Source organism: Pipistrellus kuhlii, unplaced genomic scaffold (assembly GCF_014108245.1).
Source record: "Pipistrellus kuhlii isolate mPipKuh1 unplaced genomic scaffold, mPipKuh1.p scaffold_m20_p_2, whole genome shotgun sequence".
In the NCBI taxonomy this organism is placed as follows: domain Eukaryota; kingdom Metazoa; phylum Chordata; class Mammalia; order Chiroptera; family Vespertilionidae; genus Pipistrellus; species Pipistrellus kuhlii.
In genome coordinates, this window is record NW_023425515.1 from 164,272,487 (window position 1) to 164,294,340 (window position 21,854).

Here is a 21,854-nt window from a genome sequence, read left to right on the forward strand (position 1 = left end):
CCAGGAAGTGTATGGAGCACCTCTTGATCCCTCCCCCGTGCCCACAGGCTTCTATCACAGCAAGGCTGATGGCAGGCGGGCGGGCGGGGCAAGGCAAGTGTGGCAAGGTCATTAGCCTCTGGCCAGGGGACAGTCTGGAGGCCTAATGACCTCACTGCTGCTGTGGCGGCTGCATATCAGGCCTAGAGAGAGAGAGAGGCAGGGCCTGGTTAGTAGCCTCCACGGCTGTTGGCGAGGGAGAGGGAGAGGGAGAGGGAGAGGGAGAGGGAGAGGAGAGAGAGAGAGAGAGAGAGAGAGAGAGAGAGAGAGAGAGAGGTGGGGCCTAATCTGCAGCTGCCATGGAGGCTTCGGATCAGGCCCATAAATAGGCCTGGAGAGAAAGACAGCTGTCAGCGGGGCCATTCTGGATTTTCCAGAAGAGCCAATGGCTGACTAGAAGACAGAGCTTTCGACACTGACTAGCATAGAAACTGACCAATCAGAACCAAATCTGGGTGAACTGTGAGGAGCCATTGGCTGCCTAGGAGGCAGAGCTTTTGACACTGACTGGCATAGAAACCAACCAACCAGAACTAAATCTGGGTGACTTATGAGGAGCCAATGGCTGACTAGGAGGCAGAGCTTTTGATGCTGACTGGCATAGGAACCGACCAATCAAAACCTAATCTGGGTGAACTGTGGAGAACCTAAGGTGGGGGCCGAGAAGGGGTTTCAAGAGATATAAGGCATAAGAAAGTAGTTCAATTTTTTTCATAACTGGTTTGGCAGTATAGTGTATATGGCTGGTTATAAGTCTAGATATAGGGATTATGTATTTTTGTCTGCAAAGAGCATCTCCTCCTGCTGAAAAAGGCTCCCGCCCCCATTTAAGCATTCTTATTCTATATCACATGTGTCAAACCCAAGGCCCGTGGGCCAAATCTGTCCCGCCAGGCCTTGCAATGTGGCCCGCACTGCGCTGTCATCACTGCACTCCGCTGCGTTTCCATCACAATGACAGTTTATGACTGTTCAGTAAACCATTCGGCCCGCGATTTAGGCTGGATTTTAGATTTTGGCCCCTTCTCTGATTGAGTTCGACACCCCTATTCTATATAGTCTATACTAGTGGTCGGCAAACTCATTAGTCAACAGAGTCAAATATCAATAATATTATTGAAATTTCTTTTGAGAGCCAAATTTTTTAAACTTTAACTTCTTCTAATGCCACTGCTTTAAAATAGACTCACCCAGGCCTTGGTATTTTGTGGAAGAGCCACACTCAAGGGGGCAAAGAGTTGCATGTGGCTCTCGAGCCACAGTTTCCTGGCCATGGGTCTATACTAATAAAAGGGTAATATGCTAATTAGACTGGGTCGACCAGCCATCCTCTGGACGTCCAACTTCCTTCTGGACAAAGTCATGGTGGTGGGGGCCGAGGCAGAGGCAGTTAGGGATAATCAGGGTGGCAAGGGAGGGCAGTTGGGGGTGAGATAAGGCCATTAGGGGGTTAGAGGCAATCAGGCCAGCAGAGGAGGGCAGTTGGGGGCAATTAGGTTGGCAGGGGAGGGCAGTTAGGGGCAATCAGGTCAGCAGGGGAGAGCAGTTAGGGGGGGATCAGGCTGGCAGGGGAGAGCAGTTAGGGGTAATCAGGCTGGCAGGGGAGCAGTTAGGGGTGATCAGGCAGGTAGGCAGAGAAGTTAGGGGAGATCAGGCAGGCAGGCAGAGGGTTAGGGCAATCAGGCAGGCAGGTGAGTGATTAGGAGCCATTGGTCCCAGGTTGTGAGAGGGATGTCCTATTAGAGAGAGTGCAGGCTGGGTTGAGGGAACCCCCTCTCCGTGCATGAATTTTGCGCACTGGGCCTCTATTAATATATATAAAAGATGTGTGGCAGGAAGGAGCATAGTATATTCAGGGAAATGAAGGAAGGCTACTTGGATAGAGCTCAACAGCAGAAAGTCACAGTGATGAAATGTAGTTGGAGGGACAGATGCCAGGGCCAGATTTGGCAACATCACACAAGCCAGGTGTAGGATAGAAGTATGAGGGACTTACTTAGCCTGTTATGAAACAAGCTAGGTTTCTAGTGCATGGCTTGTTGATGAAGGAAGCACAAAAATGTAAGTTACTATTTTAATGTTACTTAAGTACCTAACAAATCAATGAGATAGTAAAGAATTGTAAAAAGTAAAGGGCAAGAAAGCCCTATGTGTTGGGAGTTGATTTCCCAGAGGAGGTGAGCTTGACCTGCATCCTGAAGGATGAAAAGAATGTGTCCCTGGTACATTAACCCAAATAATCTCAAGATAAATATCCTACTGAAACCGGTTTGGCTCAGTGGATAGAGCATGGGTCTGCGACTGAAAGGTCCCAGGTTCGATTCCGGTCAAGGGCATGTACATTGGTTGGCACATCCCCAGTGTGGGGTGTGCAGGAGGCAGCTGGTCGGCGTTTCTCTCTCATCGATGTTTCTAACTCTCTATCTCTCTCCCTTCCTCTTCGTAAAAAATCAATAAAATATATTTTTAAAAATATATTTTGATCCACAGCAGTAATTAGCCTCAGTTTTAAAATCAAGGCTAATAGGGCACCTGTATTCCACAATGTCTCTGTGAAATAAGTTTGATTTCATAAATGCAACTGTAATTACTGTGAAATCTTGGCCCTGGCAAACACTGTATTTGTTCTCATTATCTAATTCCACCTGTGTAATTGTTGAAGCAGTGATTCTCAACCTTGACTACAAGAAAAATCACATGGTGTGTAAGTATGTGAGATGATGGTCATGTTAACTAACCTTACCATTGTAATCATTTCATAGTATATACGTGCATCAAATCATGTTGTACACCTTAAACTTACAATATTATATGTCATCTAGAGGCCCAGTGCATGAAATTTGTGCATGGGGAGGAGAGTGTCCCTCAGCCTGGCCTGGACCCTCTCGCAATCTGGGACTGCTGGCTCCTAACCACTCTGCCTGCATGCCTGATCACTCTTAACCCCTCTGCCTGCCTGGCTGATTACCCCTAACCACTCTGCCTGCCTGCCTGATTGCTCCTAACCACTCTGCCTGCCTGCCTGATCACCCCTAACTGCTTCTGCCTGATCACCCCTAACCGCCTCTGCCTCAGCCCCCGCTGCTGTGGCTTTGTCCGGAAGGATGTCTGGAATGACATCCAGAAGGTTCGGCTATAATAATAAAAGCATATTACACTTTTATTATAGATTACTCTTGATAAAGCTAGAAAAAATTTTAATTGAAAAGAAATAACCTGGGCCCTGGACAGTGTTGCTAGATGGTTAGAGCATTGGCCCACCCTCTAAGGGTTCAATTCTCAGTGAAGGGCACATTCCTGGGTTGCAGGTTTGATCCCTAGCCCCAGTTGGACTGCCCTGGAGGCAGTCAATCGATGTGTCTCTTTCATATGGATGTTTTCTCTTTCTCCCTTCTTCCCTTTCTCCCTCTTTTCTACTCTCTCTAAAGATCAGTCAAAAAAAATATCCTCGGGTGAGGGTTAAAAAAAAAAAAAAGAAAGAAAAAGAAATAGCCTGGAACAAGTAAATCAGAATCACAGGGAGGTGGAACTCAGGGTCCAGTATTTTTTAAAACTGAGTAGATGATTAATATGCAGCCAAAGTTGAGAATCATTGTTTTAAAATATTTTTTAAGATAAAGATCATTGGATCTTTGCCCTTTATTCAACTAAATACAGCAATTTATGTTCTTTTTACATTATTTGACTACTTATTTGAAAACTGGAAAATAATAGGTCATGTTAAGGAAGGGGAGCTGATGTTGCCATTTCTTGTTTTTTTAGAATTGTCTAACTTAGCAAAGTTGATGAAAAACTTGTCTGAAATAATTGTCTTAGTATTGTGATGCTTTAAATTAGGTGAGACTGGTTTTTTGGCTTTATATTCCCTGAGTTTTTTAGGTCAGACTGAAGGATGCAAGAAATAGGGACAGTGTGACTTCCTAGAATTCTTTATAAGGCATTGAATATATGGCACCCTGGTTAGTTATAAGAAGAGGTTTGTGGGTTTTTTGTGGGGTTTTTTTGTTGTTTTTTTTGTTTTTGTTTTTGTTTTGGGGGGGGTGTGTGTATTTTTGCATTTATATATATACTAGAGGCCCGAAGCATGAAATTCATGCAAGGGGTTGGCCCTCTCAGCCCTGGCTTTGTCTGGAAGGTTGGTTGTCCAGAAGGACATCTGGTCTAATTAGCATAATATGCTTTTATTATTATATATTATTTTGATCTCTTTTTTTTTTTAATATATTTTATTGATTTTACCCAGAGAGGAATTGAGAGGGAGAGAGAGTTAGAAACGTTGATGAGAGAGAAACATCGACCAGCTGCCTCTTGCACACCCCCCACTGGGGATGTGCCCGCAACCAAGGTACATGCCCTTGACCGGAATCGAATCCGGGACCTTTCAGTCCGCAGGCCGACGCTCTACCACTGAGCCAAACCGGTCCCGGCTTATTTTGATCTCTTGATGAGAGGAAATGGAATGGCTTTCTTAAGGCTCACAACTAGATGATATCAGGCCCTGCCCCTGTATCCTTGGACTGCTTGATTCCAAAATATGTATGTATCCTTTCCACTCCATGTCATTGTCTCTGTTAGAGGATCTTAGTTCTTTCCTCTCACTTTCCAGTCCCAACACAGAGGGCTTTTTTTTTTTTTTAATCAATCTTTATTGTTCATATTATTACAAAGGCTCCTCATTTCTTCCCCCCTCCACCAGGCTCCCACCCCACCCTCTGCCCTTTCCGCACCCCCCATTGTCCTCATCCATAGGTGCACAGTTTATGTTCAGTCTCTTCCAGAGGGCTTTCTTACCATAGAATTTCCAACTCTGTCATCACCATTTCCCCATTCAATTTGCTCTTTTGTCACAATCCCTTTCTTGAACGTTCTATTTCTCCACAACTAGGATTCTTAGATTTGTGGGTCACCTCATTCCCAGATCTGGGGTTAACTACCTAGCTGTGGTCCCATGCAAACTTGAGGCTATATTTCATATAAGATATTATAAAGCTGTTTGGAATCAACCAATTGTGGGTAAATGAAGTCTGACTGAGATCATTGTTAAATAATTTCTTCCTTACAATCTTTTTTTTTTTTTTTTTGTGAGTGATTTACTTGTTTATGCTTTCCAGACTATTTATTTTCTTTCTTTTTTAAAATCCTCACCCAAGGATTTTTTTTTTTTTTTTTTTTTTTTACTGATTTTTAGAGAGCAGAAAAGAGGAAGGGGAGGGAAAAGGAGGGGGAGAGAGGGAGAGAGAGAAACCATCCATGTGAAAGAGACACATCGATTGACTGCCTCCAGGGCAGTTCAGCTGGGGCCAGGAATCAAATTGGTGTCTTTCCAAATGTAAGAGAATGTAAGAAAAAGGTTCAGAGTGATTAAAAAGAGGTGAACACTTGGAAAAATTTATTCTTCAATTACTGCTTATATATGTGAATACATCGTCATGACCAATGTGTATGCATGTATATTATACATAAACTAGAGGCCCGGTGCACAAAATTCCTACACTGGGGGGTGCAGCCCAGCCTGCACCCTTTCCAATCTGAGACCCCTCAGGGATCAGGCCTAAACCAGCAGTCGGATATCCCTCTCACAATCCAGGACTGTTGATTCTCAACCACTCACCTGCCTGCCAGCCTGATAACCCCCTAACCACTCCCCTGCTAGCCTGATTGATGCCTCACTGCTTCCCTGCCAACTCGATTGCCCCCAACTGCCCTCCCCTGCAGGCCTGGTCACCTCGCCCCTAATTGCCTTCCCTGTAGGCCTGGTCTCCACCAACTGCCCTTCCCTGCAGTCCTGGTCACCCGCCCCTAACTGTCTTCCCATTAGGCCTGGTCTCCCCCAACTGCCCTCCCCTACAGGCCTGGTCACCTCGCCCCTAATTGCCTTCCCTGTAGGCCTGGTCTCCCCCAACTGCCCTCCCCTGCAGTCCTGGTCACCCGCCCCTGTCTTCCCTGTAGGCCTGGTCTCCCCCAACTGCCCTCCCCTGCAGTCCTGGTCGCCCACAACTACCCTCCCTTGCTGGCCATCTTTGATTACATGGGAGCGGCCATCTTGTGCGATTGTGTGAGGGTCAATTTGCATATCATCTCTTTATTATATAGGATAGTTTTATAAACATTTTGTAAAGAAATTGCATTTTTATTTCTACAATCTTACAAATGCGAGGTATGTGCCCTTGTATCACTTGGCACACATTGGTACTATTGTCTAGTTTGTATTAGACCTTGTAGCATATCATATCAATGGTTGAAATGTCAGTCATGATTTTTTTCCCCCTCAAAGCTGCATTTTCTACCTAAATACTATTTGTTCATATAAAACCTAGTTTCTGAGTAATATATTTTTTAAGTATTTATTTTTGTTTCATCCTGTATAATGTTACTGCCAGAAAAATACCTATCTTCCAATTTAATGAGATTATATCTCTCTGAATGACAGGGTTTTGTTTTTGTTTTTTTTACATGTTTTTAAACCTTACCTTATAAAATAAGATGGATACAAAGACTGTAAATAACAAATGTATAGCATAGTAAGTAAGTAAAAATAAAGTGAACACATTTGAGACCATCACTCTGGTTAATAAATAGAACTTTGTCAGCTACCCTGAAGCTTTTCCATATGTCAAATTCTGATTACAACTCCCTCCTCCACAAAAGAACCTCTATGCTGACTTTATAATAATAATCATGTCCTTCCTTTTTTTATATATAGTTTTATGACCCAGCTATTTATCTCTAGGGACTTAGTTAATCTTGTCCATTTTTTCAAAATGTTGTCTTTTGAGTATCTTTCAATTTACCTGTTCTCTTTCCATTCCTTTCTTTTCCTTATGATTTATCTATTAAATCTAGCTTTTTTTTTTACTTGTAGAATTTCCCTCAATCTGGATTTTCTTGACTGTAACTCTTGGTGCATATTTCCCTGTGTTTGAATTTTATACAGATTGGTAGTTAGATTGGGAAACTTAATCGCACTCATGTTTGATACCTTTGGCAGGATCATTAAGGGTGTCTTGCTGTTTCGTTAAGGAAGTGTTTAATGTCTGGTTGTTATCTATTCTGTGATGTTAGCAGTTGTTGAAACTTAATACCCAGTTCCATTAATTCATTGGAAATTATAGTGCTATTCTAATAATTTCTCTTTCACTTATTAGTTGATTACTTTTATAAAGAGCCACTTATTATATACATTTGGTTACCCAATGTTACATGAACCATAGTTTAAGTGTATTAACCTTTATAAATGGGAAATTCCTAGATGGTCTTAATTTTTAAAAAAATATATTTTATTGAGTTTTTACAGAGCGGAAGAGAGAGGGATAGAGACTTAGAAACATCGATAAGAGAGATACATTGATCAGCTGCCTCTTGCACAACCTCCACTGGGGATGTGCCCGCAACCAAGGTACATGCCCTTGACCGGAATCGAACCTGGGACCCTTCAGTCCACAGACCGACGCTCTACCGCTGAGCCAAACCGGTTTTGGCTAGATGGTCTTAATTTTGAACAGAATCTCTTGATGCTGAATGAGAGCTTAATAAATCTGGGAAAATTAATTTATACATTTGTGTGATGAATACTTACTGAGGTTTTTTTTTAATGTAATTTTTATTTTATAATTTTTATTTTATTTTTTAAAATATATTTTATTGATTTTTTACAGAGAGGAAGGGAGAGAGATAGAGAGCTAGAAACGTTGATGAGAGAGAAACATCGACCAGCTGCCTCTTGCACACCCCCTACTAGGGATGTGCCCGCAACCAAGGGACATACCCCTGACCGGAATCGAACCCGGGACCTTTCAGTCCACAGACCAATGCTCTACCACTGAGCCAAACCGGCTTCAGCTACTTATTTTTTACTGTGAGGCAAACATAATGCTGGTTGTTAGGATACAGTGGTGAATAGATCAGTCTAGTTGGGGGAGGGATGGTTATGATAATGGCTATGAAGAAGATATTTCGGAGAGACCTGACTTAGATTGGTGGGTCAGAGAAGGCCTTGCTAAAGAGGTATTGTTTAACGTGAATTGGGAAGGTTGAGTAGAAGAGGGGAAGATTTCAATGAGAGGATATTATAAACTAGAGGCCCGGTGGGTGAAAATTTATGCACTGGGTGGGGGAGGTCCCTCAGCCCAGCCTGCCCCCTCTCACAGTCTGGGAGCCCTCGGGGGTGGGAGGCGACCCAGTTATCCGGAAGAGGACACTCCCATCACAGCTCTGCTGCTGCCACTGCTGGCAGCACAAGCCTTGGCTGGCCCTGGTTACTTGAGCCTTGTGTGGTCCTGGGCAACTGCACAGCCACCATCTGAGGCTTGCCTGCACCTCAGGCCTGCCCTGGGCAGCTGGGGGGCTGAAGGGACTGGGGGATTCCAGAGGTAGGCACGCAGAACAGCCAGACCTGCCTGGGGGCAGGCCCGGCCATGCCGCCCGCCTGCTGCTCCTGCAGGGCTTAGGGGACTAGCTGCCACCATCTTTCTTGTGGCTGTGGGCGCTGCCATCTTTGAGGACGTGGCAGTCAATTAGCATATTCCCTCAGTGGCTGTGGACACTGCTGTCTTTGTGAGGGTGTGATGGGCAATTAGCATATTCCCTCTTTATTGGATAGGATAACTAGAGGCCTGATGCACTAAATTCTTACAAGAATAGGCCTTCCTTCCCCCAGCTCCTGGCACCAACTTCCCTCTGGCACCTGGGACCCTGGCTTCCCTCCAGCCACTGGCAGACACCCCAGGACCCGGGCTTCTCTTCAGCTTTGTCCAGAAGGTGGTCCACAAGGATATCTGGTTTTATTAACATATTATGCTTTTATTATTATAGGTGATTTTTTTTTCCTGGGAAAGAGCTTGAGTTTTTGAAAGATTAGGAAAATAGCCCATATGGCTATAACACTGTACATTACAGGGAGAGTTATCTTAAGAGGTAGATAAAAGCCTAATCCCAAGGCAAGACCTTATTGCTAGTATTAAATAAACTGAGAATTACTTTAGGTGCAATGCAGAAAATTTTTACCCACAGGCTTATAGTAGGGTCTGAGCCTATCCTATATAATAAGAGAGGAATATGCTAATTATCCATTACACCATGAGGTGAAACAACCGACTGCGTAAGGACCAGATCATGGATCTGCAGATGGTGGTGAAGTGAACTACAAGCGGGTGGCAGAGAGCTACAGGAAGGGGCAGGGCAGCAAGCTATTGGGGGTAGAGGGGAGCTACTGGAGTTCAGGGCAGCAGGCTGAGAGCTGCAGGAGGGCAGCAGTGACCGACTGGTGCACGGATTTGTGTGCAGGGCTACTAGTCTAATATATATCTCTATATATCTATCTATATATCTGTATCTCTCTTTAACATATGTGTACCTGCATAGGATGACTATTCTGATTTGTTTTAAACCTTACTTAGCTATCCTGAATGCCATCTATACAAATGATGTTTTGATAGAGAAAGCTAGAGGGTTGAGAAGAACCTAAAAGCTAATTTTCTGGCTCTGTTCAAAGGTGTCTGGAGAAGCCAACGAAACTCAGATTGCAGAAGCATTGAAGCGGTATAGCGAACGAGCATTCTTTGTCCGGGAAGCTCTATTTCATCTTTTTAGTCTGACTCATGTGATGGAAAAAACAAAGCCAGAAATTTTAAAGGTAAGAATAAGAAACTGGATATGAAAAAATTTGAAATTATCTGCCTGGATAGATGATGGTTTTGTAAAGAAAACTGGTGAAAATATGCATTTAGCCTTTGACTTTTTTTGTAATAGGATTGATGATGTATAACTTCAGTTATTAGCAGTAAATAAGAAAGTAGTTGCACAATGTTTTTAAAGTTATATAACATTCTCATTAAGCAGAATGAATATTGCTTCCAGATGATATTTAACTACCTAAAACCAGTGACCAGTGTGATATTTTCTCACCAGTTACAGTCGACAATGGAAGTATATCAGGACACTGCATTAGGTATTGGCCCTGTATTGCTTCGGTATAGGCTCTTTTTAGAATTTCAATGCCATTTATAAACCTCCTGTGCTTCCCATGCCATTTATAAATCTCCTGTGCCATTTATAAACACCCTGTGCTTTCATAACTAAGCCATGTTATTTTAACCAAGACAGTTTTTAAAGGGCAAGTAAGAAAGATTCTTAATTTTGTTGATTGCTTAGGACAGTGTTTGTTAGAATAGTCTTTGTCTACCAGATGTCTGGTATATTGCCTATTTTAAAAAGCAGATTTGTGAACCCCACCCCAAGAAGTTTAGATTCAATAGGGGAATCTGTAGAGAAAGTGATGGGAAGAGATTAACCAAAGAATTTATATGCATATCCCATCCACACAGAGAGTAGGAAGGTGAAGGCCTGGAGAAGGGAGGGGAACAGGGAAGAGAAGGTCAAAAGGGAAAAATGAGAACATCTGTAATACTTTCAACAATAAAAATACATTTTAAAAAAGATAATCCTTATACACATTCATTTTTGAAACCAGTGAGTATAGGAGTATATTTGGTACCTCATTTAGTGAGCACCATAATCCCAATTGATAAATTGTACCTTCTATTTTATTGATTGTATAACTGAGGATCTGTGAGGTTTAATAACAATAAGTTAGTGGCACAACCAGAAATGACTTAACCTTCAGGGATCTTAAATTTTGAGAATGATGTACATGAAGAGGAACAAGTATATTTCAGACCCTTGGATATTATCCCCAACACCTATAACCCACTTCATGCATATCAGAGGATATTGGCACTTGACATATGCCTTATCTTTTTTTTTTTTTTTTTTTTTTTTTTTTTTTTTTTTTTTTTAGCATCAAAGGACTAGATCTCTAGTTCTTTTTTTTTTTTTTTTTTAATAAATCTTTATTGTTCATATTATTACAGATGTTCCTCTTTCCCCCCCTCCATTGCTCCCCTCCACCAGGTTCCCACCCCACCCTCTGCCCTTTCCCCACCCCTCATTGTCCTCATCCATAGGTGCACAGTTTATGTTCAGTCTCTTCCCACACCCCCCTCTCCCCTTTTCCCCAAGAATCGTCCGTTCACTCCCCTTCCATACCTCTGATTCTATTATATTCAACAGTTAATATTGTTCATCAGATTTTTTAAATTTCCTTGGTTTTTAGATTCACTTGTTGATAGTTACGTATTTGTTGTTCATAATTTTTATCTTTATTTACTTTCTCTTCCGAAAGAACCCCCTTTAGCAATTCATATAATTCTGGTTTGGTGGTGATGAACTCCTTTAGCTTTTTTTATTTTTTTATTAGTGAAGCTCTTTATCTGGCCTTCGATTCTGAGTGATAGCTTTGCTGGGTAGATTATTTTTGGCTGTAGGTTCTTGCTATTCATCACCTTGAATATTTCTTGCCATTCCCATCTGGCCTGCATGGTTTCTGTTGAGAAATCAGCTGACAATTGTATAGGTGCACCTTTATAGGTAGCTACCTGCTTTGCTCTTGCTGCTTTTAATATTCTCTCTTTGTCTTTTGCTCTTGGAATTTTAATTATGAGCCTGGGTCCCCGGGGTCTGGCCTAGAACTGGGGTTCAGAGCAGTCGGAACTGGGGCCCAACGCAGTCGGAGCATTTATCTCCTTCCTGCTAGGGAACGCCCGCCAGGCACTCAGCCTCTCCCTCCTCTCCGGCTCCGTCCTCTCCGCACGCGTCGCGTGTCTCCATACCTTAGGCTTTTACAGCTCCTCCACGCTTCCTTCTGGTTTTCTCCTTGCTTCTCGTTGTAGAATTTCCAGTCAGTCAACTTTCCTGTAGTTCTGGGTAATGTTCATTTTATATTTTAGTTGTATTTTATTGAAATTGTTGTGTGCGTTGCGGCTAGGTGTTTACCTAGGCACAGCCATCTTGGATTCCTCTGCTCTTGGAATTTTGATTATGATGTGTCTTGGTGTGATCTTCTTTGGATTCCTTTTGTTTGGAGTTCTGTGCGCTTCCTGGACTTGTTAGTCTAAGTCTTTCACCAGGTAGGGGAAGTTTTCTGTCACTATTTCTTCCAGTATGTTTTCGGTATTTTGCTCTCTCTCTTCTTCTGGGACCCCCATAATTCTGATGTTGGTTCGTTTGAAATTGTCCCAGAGGTTTCTTACACTATCTTCAACTTTCTGGATTCTCTTATCTTCTTGCTTCTGTGGAGGAGTGTCCTCTAGCTCTTTGTGTTCCAAATCTTTGACTTGATTCTTGCAATCTTCTATTCTGTTTTTAGGACGCTGTATAATATTTTTTTTATTTCAGACATTGTATTCTTTATTTCTAGTTGATCGGCCTTTTCTAGGAATTTCATGAAAAACCTTATAAGCGTGATTTTGAACTCTATATCCAGTCGCTTCTTTTCCTCCATTTCTTTTGTTTGTGATCTATTTTCTTGTCTTGGCATTTTCACAGCTTCCCTGAGTTGGTAGGGTGGCTTTGTGTGCTAAGGTGTCCTATATGGTTCAGTGAGTCAGCCTCCCAGTTACCTGAGGTGGGCAGTCTTGGTGCAGCCCTTTGTGGGCTGTGTGTGCAGTCTTGTTGTTAAGCCTTGCTTGTTGTTGGTATCACTGGGAAGCGTTGATCTCCAAGCCAATTGGCTATGAGGATCAGAGGTGCCTCAGCTAGGAGAGTTTCTGTATTCCACTTGGATGGGGAGGAGGCTGGTGGTGTCACAGCCAAGCTTTGGTGAATCCCGCAAGATTGGTTGCAGGCACACGCACCTCTTTGGTATAGGCGCAGAGAAGCTTTGGATTCCTGTCTGTTTCTCCCTAAGAGAGTCCTATTCGCGGCGAACAAGAAAGTTAGCCACTGGAAGGGCTTCCGTGCTGTGCTTGGATGGGGCGGAGTCTTAGGGTGGTGCAGATAAGTTTTATTCAGCCTCTCCCTACAAGGGTCTGGTTTCTGAGTCCCGCAGTAATGGCCGCTGGCTTCACACACCTCCGAGAGTTCTCTGCCCACTGCCTGACAGTCTGGCCTCTCCCTGTCTGGGGCCGTCTAGCTTTAGGGTGGTTCTGTTTTTCTCTCGAACAAGAAAGCTAGCTACACATTAGCTGTCCGCCCTCTCCACGTGCAGGGAGTAAGCCAGCAGTGAAGTCAGGCGGCTGCTTTTGCGCACGCACAGTTCTCCGTACCTCCACAGTTCCTGAGGTTCAGCGCGCCTTCTCTCTCCTTCCCAGATGGTAGAGCTTCCTCTCAGCCAGCCATCCGGCACTTCAGGGCAATGTTTCCCATTTTCCAGTTCTAAATTCAAAATTTGTTGTGGTAGGCTGCATTCAGGTGTTTACCCTATGCCGCCATCTTGGTTTCTCCCGTTGCCCATTTTTTTATTGGATTGTTTATCTTCCTTTTGTTAAGTTGTATGAGTTCCCTGTAAATGTTGGAGATTAAACCCTTATCATTGATAACATTGGCAAATACTTCTCCCATGCTGTGGGCTTTCTTGTTGTTTTGTTGGTGGTTTCCTTTGCTGTGCAAAAGCTTTTTATCTTGATGTAGTCCCAATTGTTTATTTTCTCTTTAGTTTCCATTGTCCTAGAGCAGTATCAGTAAAGAAATTGCTTTGGTGTATGTCTGAGATTTCTCTGCCTGTGGATTCCTCTAGTACAGTGGTCAGAAAACTGTGGCTCACAAGCCACATGCGGCTCTTTGGCCCCCTGAGTGTGGCTCTTCCACAAAATACCACAGCCTGGGTGAATCTATTTTGAAGAAGATTAAATTTAAAAAGTTTGGCTCTCAAAAGAAATTTTAATCATTGTACTGTTGATATTTGGCTCTGTTGACTAATGAGTTTGCTGGCCACTGCTCTTGTATTTTTATGGTTTTCCATCTTATGTTTAAGTCCTTTTGAGTTTATTTTTTGTATGATGTAAGTTGGTGGTCTAGTTCCATTTTTTTGCATGTATCTGTCCAATTTTCCCAACACCATTTATTGAAGAGAATGTCTTGACTCCATTGTATGTTCTTGCCTCTTTTGTCGAATATTAATTGGGCATAGTGGTTTGGGTCAATTTCTGGGTTCTCTATTTTATTCCATTGATCTATATGTCTGTTCTTGTGACAGTAACAGGCTGTTTTAAGAACAGTGACTTTGTAATACAGCTTGATATCTCATATTGAGATCCCACCTACTTGTTCTTCTTTCTTAGGATTGCTGCAGCTATTCAGGGTCTCTTTTTATTCCATTTGAATTTTTGGAATGTTCATCCTAGGTCTGTGAAATATGTCTTTGGTATTTCAATGGGGATTGCATTGAATCTATAGATTGCTTTGGGTGGTATGGACATTTTGATGATGTTGATTCTACCAATCCATGAACATGGTATGTTCTTCCATCTGTTTATGTCTTCCTCTATCTCTTTTTTCAGTGTCCTGTAGTTTTTTGCATGTAAGTCTTTTATTTCCTCAGTTAAGTTTATTCCTAGGTATCTTAATTTTTTTGGTATGATGGTAAATGAGATTTCTTTTTTAGTCTCTCTTTCTATAAGTTCACTATTGGTGTAAAGAAATGCCATAGGTTTCTTGGCATTCATTTTGTATCTTGCTACATTGCTGAAATTATTTATTAAATCTAATAATTTTTTGATGGAGTCTTTAGGGTTTTCTATGTACAGTATCATGTCATCTGCAGATAAGGACAGTTTTACGTCTTCTTTTCCAATTTGGATGCCTCTTATTTCTTCTTCTTGTCTGATTGCAATGGCTAGTACTTCCAGTTCTATGTCCAACACGAGTGGTGAGAGTGGGCATCCTTGTCTTGTTCCTGTTCTTAGGGGAAATGGTTTTAGTATTTGTCCATTGAGTATGATGTTGGCTGTGGGTTTGTCATATGTGGCTTTTATTATGTTGAGGTATGATCCTTCTATTCCTACCTTGCTGAGAGTTTTTATCAAGAAAGGGTGTTGGGCCAAAACCGGTTTGGCTCAGTGGATAGAGCATTGGCCTGCGAACTGAAGGGTCCCAGGTTTGATTCCAGTCAAGGGCACGTACCTTGGTTGCGGGCACATCCCCAGTGGGGAGTGTGCAAGAGGCAGCTCTCTCATCGATGTTTCGAACTCTCTATCCCTCTCTCCTCCTCTCTGTAAAAAATCAATAAAAAATATATATATTAAAAAAGTCAATAAAATATATTTTAAAAAAAGAAAGAAAGGGTGTTGGATTTTGTCAAATGCTTTTTCTACATCAATTGATAAGACTGTGTGATTTTTATCTCTCAATTTGTTTATGTGATGTATCACATTTATTGATATACAGATATTGTACCATCCTTGCATCCCTGGGATAAATCCCACTTGGTCATGGTGTATGATCTTTCTGATGTTCTGCTGAATCCGATTTTGGCATCTATGTTTATGAGGAATATTGACCTATAATTATCTTTCATTGTGTTGTCTTTATCTGGTTTTGGTATTAGGGTAATGCTGGCTTCGTAGAAGGAGTTTGGAAGTATTCCTTCCTCTTAAATTTTTTGAATAATCTGGGAGGATAGGTTTCAGTTCTTCCTTGAATGTTTGGTAAAACTCCCCTGTGAAGCTGTCTGGCCCTGGGCTTTTGCTTGCTGGGAGTTTTTTTTTTATGACTGCTTCAATTCCTTCCATAGTTATCAACCTATTGAGATTTTTAAAATCTTCCTGAGTTTTGGAAGATTGTATTTTTCTAGGAATATGACCATTTCCTCCAGGTTGACCAGTTTGTTGGAGTAGAGTTGTTCATAGTATTTTTTAGCAATCCTTTGTAATTCTGTGGGGTCTGTTGTTATTTCACCTCTTTCAGATTCATCAGTCTTACAGAAAAAATTTCTGGATGTGAACATGGTTCACAGGAACTAAGTATTAGTGAGTAACTGCTATGTCCTAGGCTCTTCACACATGAGGATTAAAAAAGATCCTTAAGATATTTTAGAAATTACTACATATTAACACAATAAGGGTGCTATGTGAAGAGGGCCTGGATTTATAAGGTGGATTAAGAGAACTATTTTTTTTTTTCTAGCTTGTGGTCACTGGGATGAGAAACCACCCTATGAATTTACCAGTGCAACTTGCTGCAAGCGCCTGTGTATTTAATCTAACCAAGCAGGATCTTGCTGTAGGAATGCCTGTCCGACTCCTGGCTGATGTGACCCACTTGCTGCTGAAAGCTATGGAACATTTTCCTAATCACCAGCAGGTAAGCATATGGGAATTGGCATTCAAATAATCCTTTTAGTGTCTCCTACCCATCTCCTACCTCCATATAGTTCAATTTAATAGACCAAGGGTGAAAATACAAATGCCTTTAGAAACGGTACAGTAATAAATTTGTGGTATGACTGAGTGTAGGACGACAGAGAAGTAGAAAACTAAAGTGTGCATTCCCTGCCTAAATAGTATTTAAATCCAAATGTTTATGGGAATAATGCAAGCCATATAAAACTCATTTTCAACCTAGATCTTGAGTCTAGGCATAGAGCATCTATCTGTTCTGTGCCATATACTATCAAGTACTGGGATACAGAAATGAATAAGACAAATATTTTCTATGTATAGCAATATGGCAGACTATATAAGGTAACCACATGAAAACTCAAAATATTGCTTAAATATATATACACACACACACACACACACACACACACACACACATTTTTTTAAACCTCACCCGAGGCTATGTTTTATTGATTTTATTTTTTCTTTATATATATAATTATTTTTTATTGATTTTAGAAAGGGAGAGAGAGAAAGAGGAACATCAATGATGAACCCTTGCTGGTTTGGCTAGGTGGATAGAGCATTGGCCTGTGGAGTGAAGGGTCTTGGGTTAGATTTTGGTCAAGGGCACATGCCTGGGTTGTGGGCTCAATCCCTTGTAGGGGGTGTGTAGGAGGCAGCCAATCAGTGATGTTTCAATCTTTCTCTCCCTCTCCCTTCCTCTCTGAAATCAATAAAAATATGTATGTATGTTTGTTTGTTTGTTAAAAAGAAACATCAGTGATGAAAGGGAATCATTGATTGGCTGCCTCCTGTTAAGGATCAAGCCTGCAACCCTGTCATGTGCTCTAACCAAGTATCAAACCATGACCTCCTGGTTCAGCCACTGAGCCACACCAGCTGGGCTGTTTTTATTGGTTTTAGAAAGAGATTAGGAAGAAACATTAATGTGAGAGAATCACTGATCAATTGGTTGCCTCCTATACTCGTCCTGATCAGGAATTGATCCCACAACCTTTTAAGAGTCTCATGCTCTACCGACTGAGCTAGCCTGGCACTTCTGATCTCACAACCTTTTAGTGTATGGGATGATGCTCTAATCAACTGAACCACCCAGCCAGGGCTTAAATTATATATATATGGGATTTTTAAAATAAATTTTATTGATTTTTTAGAGAGAGGAAGGGAAGAGGGATAGAAAGTTAGAAACATCGATGAGAGAAAGACATCAATCAGCTGCCTCCTGCACACCTCCTACTGGGGATGTGCCTGCAACCAAGGTGCATGCCCTTGACTGGAATCGAACCTGGGATCTTTCAGTCCTCAGGTTGATGCTCTGTCCACTGAGTCAAACTTGTCAGGGCTTAAATTATATTTTTAACTCTAAAAAGTTAGCAGTGAGTTGGCAAGTTAGTAAAAAATATGTCTAAAACCAAATAAAAATGGCAACCCACATTGGTGAGTGGTTTATATTTAATATAGCTTAATTAAAGACAGCTTCCCTCAAACTACATAAACTTTGGTCTTTGTTTTTCATGGCCTCTGGAAGCCAAAACAGGACCCATCCAAAGTCTGTCAGAACAGAGGGAAATTAGCTGCAATTATCCTACTTCTTATCCTATTCGTCATCTAAAGGAAAAGAAAAAAAATGTTCTGGTAAACTTATATGTGTCCACTGGAAGTCATTATTTCAACAGTAGATGGCCAAAATGAAGGTTGTAAAACATAAGTGGGGTTTCATCCGTCTTCCTCTGTTTTTGTTTGTTTGTTTGTTTGTTTGTTTTCATTTTTAATATAGAGGCTACTCCTGTTTAAAAAATAACAAATAACAAAGTATTATTTTATTTAGGATTTTTTCTCCCTTTGGTTCTTTAGTTGCAGAAGAATTGCCTCCTTTCACTTTGCAGTGACCGGATCCTTCAAGATGTTCCATTTAACAGGCAAGTGACAGTCCTAAAACTTAAAATGGGACAAAACAGAATTTTAGAAATCTGTCTTGAGTGATTTCTTTTTTCTTTTTCTTTTTTTAAATATATTTTTATTGATTTCAGAGAGGAAGGGAGAGGGAGAGAGAGATAGAAACATAAATGATGAGAGAATCATTGATCAGCTCCTCCTGCACGCCCCACACTGGAGATCGAGCCTGCCACCCAAGTATATATATACCTTGACCAAGAATCAAACCATGACCTTCTAGTTCATAGGTCGATGCTCAACCACTGAGTTACGCCAGCCAAGCCTTAGCTAATTTCGTACCAGTTATATCCCTGGTGTGCAGTTAATCAAGGGATCATATGATGTCTTATAGAATGCTAAATCTACTTTCTCTAATTCAGTGTCTTGATATTCATGATAACAGATGAGCCCTGTTTTCATAGCCCCTTGCTTAAGAATTTATATTGATTATAGTTTTAAAAATATCCACACAATAATGAACAATGTGGGCTAAAGAAACTGAGGGATATAGAAATGCAGTGTCTTGCCCATGGTTTTGTGACTAGTAATTATCAGACTAGGAGTCTTCTAGTTCTAGTCCGGTGTTCTTTTCTCTGTATCATACCTCTTATTATCAGTTATTTGATATTGAGTTATAGAATAAACTTTTTAAGAGGAAACTTTTTTTTAAATTTAATTTTTTATTTTTTTAAGGATCACTTTATTTTTTTATTTTTATTTTTTTGCCCCCCTCCCTCCCTCCCACACATTCCCTCCCTCCCCAGAGTTTTGTGTCCATTGGTTGTACTTATATGCATGTATAAAAGTCCTTTAAGAGGAAACTTTTAAGCAGAGGTTTAAGGAAGACTAAATTCCATTAAGTAAAAAGGATTCTTTTGTTTTCTAAGATGCTATAATTTGGGAGCTAAAAGAGATTTTTTTCTTCTTTTTTCTATTTTATAATTTTTAATGATGATATTTAAAAAAATAAATTTATACTGAAATGTATATTTCTCAAGTAGCAATTTTAATGTGATTTACTTTTATTTTGTTAACAGTACATTGTTATCTGGCATGGCTGAGGAATAAGGTGTTCCATTTACTATTGATATTTAAAATAAGTAGCTTGGAATATATATATAGTAGATTACTAATTTAATTTTATAGCAGTGCACTCTACTAGAGTTGAGCTTGCTTGTGGTTATTAGACTGTGATTGATTTATCTCTTTGTCTCTAGTGCTTAAGTGGATGGTTAATGGATGGAAGGACGAATGAATGAGTATAATAGAAAACAGAATTTTTCATAGAAGAAATGACAGAGTGAATTGGGCCCCCAAACAAGGAGAGAAAGAATCCATCTGATTAGTGATCATTAAAGATTTCATGTTAGTGATGGCATTTGAGATGATAAAATTAACTAACATGTATGAAGCACTGGAATCACCAGGCACTGTGCTGTGTTTTACGTATGCTTACTCGGTCCTTACATCAGTTCTGTGGAATGATTACTCTTGTAATCTTCATGTTACAGACGAGGAAACAGAGGCACACAGAGCCTTAGTAACTTGCCCAAGGTGATAAGATAGTAAATAGCAGAATTTAGATTTAAATCGAGACTGACTGAGAGCCTGTACTTTCTACGCCATGCTGTGTGCTTTAAAGATGAAGCTAGTTGAGTAGATTGTTTTATGTTTTGGGAACTGTACAGATAAAGGCATGGAGGAAGTCAATAATAATAGTAGTAAAAAAATCTTTATCAAAAGTTTGATGTGTGTCAAATTCTGTACTAAGTCTTAAGCTTGATATCTGATATCATTTAGTCCTCATGATGGTCCTATAGAATAGATCTTATTATTTTACTAGAGGCCCAATGCACGAAATTTGTGCCAGAGTAGGCCTTCCTTCCCCCAGCTGCCGGCACCAGCTTCCCTCTGGCACCCGGGACCTGGGCTTCCCTCTCAGCCCTAGATTTGTCTGGAAGGACATCTGGTCTAATTAGCATATTATGATTTTATGATTATAAATAGATGAGAATATTGAAGTTCAGAAAGATTAAGGAACTTACTCAGGGTCCCAAAGTTAATAAATGAAGGTGATATTTGAGTCCAGGCTGTCTCCAGTTTATGATTTTTTTGTTAATCCTCACCCAAGGATATTTTTCCATTTATTGTTTATTTTATTTTTTTATAGAGAGTGGAAAGGAGGGGGAGAGACACACAGAGAGAAACATTGATGTGAGAGAGACACATTGATTGGTTGCCTTCCACACAAACCTCAACGAGGGCCAGGGATTGAACTGCAACAGAGGCGCATGCCCTTGACAAGAATCAAAACTGGAACTCTTCAGTCTGCAGGCTGATGCTCTGTCCACTGAGCCAAACCACCTAGGGCCTATAATGTTTGTTTTTAATCTTTATTGTTTAGATTACTACATGGCTGGTTAGCCCTTACTTCCTCAAAAGGTTCCGTGAGACATCCTCTAGGCACCCTATGTAAAATTTCAACATTTCATGTCTTCTCTTTCACTGCTTTTTTCTCTATATAGCATGTCAGTATCTAGTCGTACCATATATTTATTATCTGATTTATGATCTCTTTCCTCCACTAAAATGTAAACCCTGTGAGAGTAGCAATATTTTTATTTTATTCAGTATTCTGTCTCTGATACCAAGAACAATGTTTGGCATAAAGCAGGAGCTCAATAAATGTGAGTGAATAAATTTATTGTTGTGCTAGCTACTGTGAGGAACTCAGAAAATATATGTTACTACATTATAGAAATCACTACAGAATAGAAATGTGTTATAATTTTAGAAGATGAATGCCCAATAGTTTTGACTTATCGATATTTCATTACAAAGGTGTTGTCAGAATTAATTTTGAGGTATTGTTTCCAGAACACTAAGTATAATTATTATTCTTATATTAATTAATTTAATTAAGAGGAATTATCAGTTTCCAACTGGGACTCTGAAATAGTGCCTGCCCCCTTCAGAATTAGTTCATGAACCCATTTGTGTGTTTTCAGGTTTGAAGCAGCTAAGCTTGTCATGCAGTGGCTCTGCAACCATGAGGATCAGAACATGCAAAGGATGGCAGTTGCTATCATTTCCATTCTGGCTGCCAAGGTACCTGAGCTCGTGTTTCTCTTATAGTTAGTATTTTCCCAAAATCTGAAAGCCACAAAGGTTAGTAAGCCTCTCTGCAAGCCTGCTTATTCATGCTTGCAATTCAGTATTACAGAATTCCAGGTTGATGGAAGATTTTGCTCTGACCTTAGTCTGTCATAGTGACTGATTTTACATTCACACCAGTAGGTTCTTGGACGTTGATTTTGTCGCTTGCTTGCAGCTTTCCACAGAACAAACTGCACAGCTTGGTGCTGAGCTCTTCATTGTGAGGGTAAGTGTTATCTCCTCTATGCAGACCACTAGGCAGTTTTCATGTTCATTGTTTTCAGGCAGTGTTGTGTATCTTCTGATATTTTATACTTTAAAAAAATTTTTTTTTCTTCTAAATGAGTGTATTCATTTCTTTTTATAAAGGCAGCTTTACTCCTTAACAGAGATTGAAAGAGCCCTGAACTAAGAGTCAGATGACCTATACCTAATCTAATTTGCAAACTCATTTTGTGAATTTAGACAAATTGCCTGAACTATTAGTGTGTACATAAGCCTTAAGATCTTATTGAGTTCTAAAATTCTGTGATTTTGTTGAATTTATGA

At 40.7% G+C, this 21,854-nt stretch overlaps 1 protein-coding gene across 4 annotated transcripts in view; it reads left to right on the forward strand.

The window, feature by feature from the left end:
- The window catches only part of ZYG11B (zyg-11 family member B, cell cycle regulator), a 68,469-nt gene that overhangs the window by 36,788 nt on the left and 9,827 nt on the right, over positions 1-21,854 (forward strand). For 2 of the 4 annotated variants that reach the window (XM_036447654.2, XM_045584607.1), the window contains 5 exons: positions 9,530-9,670; positions 15,997-16,173; positions 18,069-18,133; positions 21,158-21,257; positions 21,481-21,531. In XM_036447654.2, coding sequence (XP_036303547.1) covers positions 9,530-9,670; positions 15,997-16,173; positions 18,069-18,133; positions 21,158-21,257; positions 21,481-21,531 — 534 coding nt within the window. The remainder of the gene's footprint in view (positions 1-9,529; positions 9,671-15,996; positions 16,174-18,068; positions 18,134-21,157; positions 21,258-21,480; positions 21,532-21,854) is intronic. The other 2 variants (XM_036447655.2, XM_045584606.1) reach the window with 2 other exon arrangements.